Below are 5,095 nucleotides of genomic sequence, written 5' to 3'. Positions count from 1 at the left end.
AAGATGGCCGCCGTATTTCCTGCGCCGGAGCGGTCCATGAGGCGTCTATGCTTATATTATGTCTATGGGAAATAGCACCCCTTTCACTTCTGCGGTCACGCACGTGGTAGCTGCGCTGTGACGTGAAATGGGCGTTAGCCAATGAAACGCGGCCCCTGTGGTGAGGTCCATGGTCCCCTTTCCACGAGGTATGAGACTGACAGCGGTCCGTCCCGCCCCTTTCTGTGGACTTGGGAGCTTCAACAGAAGGGAACCGCCAGGACAGAGCCCCTGAGGACCAGGTTGGGAGACCCCTTTCCATGATGATAGACACAAAGCACCAGAACTTAGATACATTTATTTAAAGAGCTGCAGATGACACAAACACTGATGTCCTAAGGGAACCCAACAGTTCAGAACACGAGTCCACTGTTCTTTTCCCAGTAAATCGTGGCCAACCTCAGATCCTGAACCAGTTGGTTCCAGTACAGATCAGAACCAACCCATCAGAATCTGGGAGGTTAGGGACCTGCCCCATCTGAAGCCCTGGTAGACGTTGGAGGAGGCAGGGAAGTCCATCAGGGCGGGCAGGGAAGTCCATCAGGGCGGGCAGGGAAGTCCATCAGGGCGGGCAGGTCTTCTGTGCCCCAGCGGCCAGGTGTAGGCGGTATGTGTGGTCGGGGAACATCAGCAAGTTGTAGAGGTCGTGACCTCCGGTCAGGATGTCGCGTCCGCCGTCGCCCCAGGACACCGGACTGTCGGTGAAGCCATGAACTGTCACAGAAGCCCAGGAGTCCGTCTGGGCCTGCTGCAGGTAACACCTGGAGGACAGGTGAGTCACAGGGTGCTCAGGTGAGGTGAGGTGAGTTGTGTGTGTCTGTGTGCTGACCTCAGCTCCTCCACTAGGTGCTGCAGGTCCTGTGGCAGCAACAGGCCACAGGCCGACATGCTCATCGCCCGGCTGACAGTCGCCTCCGGTTCCAGACAAGTGAGCGTAGACAGGAAGTCATTGGATGAATTCTCACTGTAAACACAGAAGAAGAGTGACTCCCGGTCATGACCCCTCAGAGCCTCAAATGGCAGCGAGTCTCACAGGCTGACAGCGGCGTCCACGGCGCCGATCCACTCCAAGAGGTCGTGGGGGTCACACGACCGCAGGGCAGGGCGGACCAGGCGGCTCAGGCCGTGCCGGCTGACCTCCGGTCTGCGTTCCAACCAATCGCAGCGAGATAGGAGGGGCCGCAGCGAGGCCCCGCCCCCTGCCGGACAGAGGGCGATCAGCCGAGATGGGACCCGAGGGGCCAGAGGTCGATGGCGATTGCGTCACTCACCCGGATGATGCGAGATCAGGAAGTCCATCTGCAGCTTCAGGTGTGACATCAGAGCTCGGCGGAGCCTCAGGTAGCCCCGCCCACCAGGGGCCATGCTGCCATCCCTCAGGTCCACCGTGACCTCTGCACAGGTACCCACAGGTAAACAACCCGTTCTGGACTGAGAACGACCCAGAATCAGAACCATAACCGATACCGTATCTGCTGCTGGTTCTGTTGGATCTGGAAGGTCGGCCCTCAAGGCCCAGCGTCTCGAAGGCGTCCTTATCCAAAGAAAACACCAGGTGACCTGAACACACACACACACACACTTGGCTCTGGACAGGTAACCAGGAAGTGATGTCACCTGAACTCACTGCTTACCGTTTGGCATCAGAGCGACGCAGTTGTCCTCGTCGATTCGAGTTCTGAAGGACAGACCGTACACGCTGCCTAGAGACAGATATAGGTGACGTACGACAGGTGAGTGTGAGGTATGACAGGTGAGACAGGTGCGTTACCTTGGTACACGGCACTCTGCAGGAAGTCTTTGTCCAGCAGCTCATATAATGGCAGCTGCTTGATCAGGTAGAAGCTGCTGAAGCTGTTCAGGATGGACTCCAGGTGAGAGGAGGCGGAGTCATACTCAGGTAGCAGCACGGATACCTGTACAGGTGAGAGCAGGCAGCAAAATGTGTTCCTGCAGAACTGGATCTGTTCTGGTGATCGGGTCAGGATCTGGCCCAGTTTGTCCCACAAGTTAGCAGGTACCTGGTCGTCATGGTAACAGTGTGTTTGGTCACGGTACGACCTGGGTCAGAGGAAGCCAACCAGTGGTTCTGGTTCTGTTAGAGGTCCAGCAGAACCAGAACTAGGCTGCAACCTACAGCCGCTGGTCTCACCTGGGCAGGTAACGCTTCAGGACGACAGACGATCAGAACCAAAGTTCTGGTCCAATAAACCAGACCTGACTGGCTCAGAAAGGTTGTGATAAACCCAATTTAAGAACCTGGTTCTGCTGGGTTCTGACCCGGTCCAGCTGCTGCTGGTTCTGCCATGATGTTCCGTTTAGATCCCATATCTATCTGAGTCAATTAGATCTGGGTCACATCAGAGTCCGGTCCCGGTCCGGTCCAGAACACCGGTCCGCGTCCCTCCTGCTCCTCAGCAGAGGAACCAGAAGGTTCTGTTGGGTTCGGATGATGATAATGTTTACATTTATTACTGGGAAGTCGTGAATACTTTTCCTAGCATCTGAGCTCGATCTGACCGCAGGTGGATCTGCAGACCCGGTTCGGTCCGGTGTTGAAACGGAAGTAACGGATCTTTATTTAACGTTTTGGATTCCGGGGGTTCTGATGAACTCACTGTTCGATTCGGGTTCTTGCGCTGTCTGATGTTGCTCTCAAATGGTTCCGACCCAAACAACCTCAGCACGTGTTTAGGCGCATGCGTATGTCTTACCTTGTAGTTGAAGCGCAGCTGCTCCATCTGGGAACTCACGCGGTTCTTTTCGTCCAGGAAACTGGACCGCTCACAGACCAGCAGGTTTCGCTGGGTTCGGCTCAGGTCCGCGCACATCTTTATGAAACCGGATCCTCCTGGTTCGGATCAGCAGCTATAGAAGTTCCGTTTATTCAGATGTTGTCAGTGAGTCAGCGCCCCCTGCCGGCCGGAGTGGAGACCTGCAAGTTGTTTTTGGTTCCAGAAGAACTCAGATCTGGATCGGAACCAGAACCACCTGCACTCTGACAAACACGAGAATCGGCCAGTTTCTTCCGAAACTTAGGATCTGATCCGCGTTTGGAAATACGTCACAACCGTGTTGCCGTAGTGACGCACGCTAACCCGGAAGTAAATGAGGCACGCGGTGGTGAGTGCTGGAAGAGTTGGTTCTGGTCAGGATCGGTGAGATCGAACCTGGTTTGAGTTTCTGTCCGCTGTGACGTCATGGAACAGGTCGCGAACGTCCCTGGTCAGTTTGATGACGCAGAGGAGGACAGGTGAGGCAGACAAACACTTAAACCAGTTCCGAAGAGCAGAACCGTTCTTTTCTTTCCCTTTGTTTAGGCCGTTGAGACGCCGTCAGATCAGAACCTCATTCCGGATCTGGCCGGATGATTTGCAGCAAACCAGAGCAAAATAAGAAAGAATATCCGGTGTGTTCGGTTCGGAGACGATTCCCTGGTGTTAGAGGTTCTTGTGTCCAAATGGGTCGAACCACGGAGCAGAGGAGCTAACAACGAACAGAACCTAACCTGAGCTGTGAGTCATTGAACTCTTGGCAGTGAATCTCCGTTCACCAGTGTTGTTGTGGCAGCTGTTTGCATTTCACCCTCAGCTGATCCAGAGGCCTTGTTTACTCCGAGCGCCGCTTAATGAGGTTTGATTTTTCCACTGACAGTGATGGTTAAATACTGGGAACATAAATGGGAACATAAATCTGCTGCTACGGGTCAACCAGGAGGATAAATACAGCAGCAACGTTTTCTCGGGTGGGAGTGGGCCCATCGTGGGCCCTGATGACGTCAGGTCTGATGTTGCTAGGATACAGACACAACACCCCAATGCATTTGTGGCAATATCTGGTGATTTTAATCATCATACCAACTTTTCATCAGTTTGTCGGCTGCTTCACCTGGGAAAACAAGATTCTGAATTTGTTTTATGCTAATGTCAAGGATGCAAACGTCTCCAAACCAAAACCTCCTCTGGGGAGATCAGACTATGAACTGGTTCCTCTCTGTTCTGAATACACACCTCTGGTGAAGAGACGACCTGTTGGGAAATGGTGACAGGGAGCAGAAGAGGCCCTCCAGGCTGGTGTGAAGCAACTGATCGCATCGCTCTGTGCCAGCCTCATGGAGACGACATCAGAGCCATGACTGACATGAAGCTCTGTGGACGGCAGCATCGCCACCAGAGCAGAGAGACGCTTCCTGAATGACAAACCCTGGATCAGCAGGGACCTGAAGGAACCAAAGAGCCTTTAGGGACGAGACGGGGCGTCGCTGAGGAGGAAACAAGCAGCTGCAGTCCAGATTAGAGACAGAAGAACAGCAAGAATCTGGAGGAGAAACTGCAGAGGAACCAAATCAGAGAATCAGGAAGGAAGAAGATCTCAGGCTGTGAGCAAAAGGAGGATCAGATGGACGGAAGCCTGGAAGGAGCAAAAGAGCTGAAGACATTCAGACAGGTTCAGGATCATCATCATCATCATCCCTCCTTCCTCTGACCCTCAGCTTCCTGTCAAACCTCTCATCTCCTAACTTCCTCCTCAGTTGTGGATCTTCTGCTTCCACTAGTTTGACTCTGACCAGATCAGGAGCTGCTGCTCCGTTTGCCTCCTGATCTGGTTCTGGACCTGAAGAGGCAGTTGGAGAGATGGAACCAGAACTAGAATCAGAACCAGAACCAGGTGTCGGTCCTGAAGACCTGAAGCTGCAGAGCGGTTCTGTGGGATTCTGCAGCATCTCTTCAGCCCGACACAACAGAAGGTTCTGTTGCTGTGGACGACATCCTGCCTGGTTCTGGTACCAGAGAAAACTCACCATCAGTCATCAATGACCCATTTAACACGATTCATCCTGATCTGCTCTGTGAGGAACAGCAGGAGACTCAGGTGGAGCCTCAACCCTCACCTGGATCCATGACACCTGATGACAGACCACAGGTAGAGACTGGAGGACCGAGCTGTGGCTCTGTTCTCTCTCTACACTTCAGGACTCCAGAATAAGTCTGACTCCTGTCATCTACAGAAACACTCAGATTACAGAAACACTCAGATTACAGAAACACTCAGATTA

The 5,095-nt window shown here is 53.4% G+C and overlaps 2 protein-coding genes across 3 annotated transcripts in view; one reads left to right on the top strand and one right to left on the bottom strand.

The window, feature by feature from the left end:
- Window positions 1–320: 320 nt before the first annotated feature.
- On the bottom strand, window positions 321–2,870 carry rpp40 (ribonuclease P/MRP 40 subunit). Of its 2 annotated transcripts, XM_015015541.1 has the most exons (9): window positions 2,754–2,870; window positions 1,811–1,955; window positions 1,674–1,742; window positions 1,507–1,599; window positions 1,311–1,433; window positions 1,073–1,238; window positions 869–1,003; window positions 593–800; window positions 321–548 (listed from the first exon to the last, which is right to left on the bottom strand). In XM_015015541.1, exons 1-8 carry the CDS (start codon window positions 2,868–2,870, stop codon window positions 602–604), a joined length of 1,047 nt encoding a protein of 348 aa, XP_014871027.1. In that variant the 3' UTR covers window positions 321–548; window positions 593–601. The 2 variants fall into 2 exon arrangements, with proteins under 2 accessions (XP_014871027.1, XP_014871026.1); XM_015015540.1 differs by having other exon boundaries at window positions 321–800.
- A 369-nt stretch (window positions 2,871–3,239) lies between these two features.
- The window catches only part of riok1 (RIO kinase 1 (yeast)), a 9,325-nt gene continuing 7,469 nt past the window's right edge, over window positions 3,240–5,095 (top strand). The window contains exon 1 of the mRNA XM_015015539.1: window positions 3,240–3,292. Coding sequence (XP_014871025.1) covers window positions 3,240–3,292 — 53 coding nt within the window. The remainder of the gene's footprint in view (window positions 3,293–5,095) is intronic.

The sequence above is a fragment of the Poecilia latipinna genome, unplaced genomic scaffold (assembly GCF_001443285.1).
Source record: "Poecilia latipinna isolate Pla-1442-1.1 unplaced genomic scaffold, P_latipinna-1.0 Scaffold1924, whole genome shotgun sequence".
Lineage (NCBI taxonomy): Eukaryota > Metazoa > Chordata > Actinopteri > Cyprinodontiformes > Poeciliidae > Poecilia > Poecilia latipinna.
Note: the sequence above shows the minus strand (reverse complement) of the source record. Positions and strands in the feature narration are given on the sequence as shown.

Excerpts from the sequence above, each read along its gene's own strand:
- rpp40 (XM_015015540.1), bottom strand. The coding sequence starts at position 2,870 with ATGTGCGCGGACCTGAGCCGAACCCAGCGAAACCTGCTGGTCTGTGAG. Across the intron at positions 1,434-1,506 it reads CAGAACCAGCAGCAGATACG|AGGTCACGGTGGACCTGAGG; the intron begins GTATCGGTTATG and ends GTACCTGTGCAG. Across the intron at positions 1,239-1,310 it reads CCTGATCTCGCATCATCCGG|GGGGCGGGGCCTCGCTGCGG; the intron begins GTGAGTGACGCA and ends TCTGTCCGGCAG.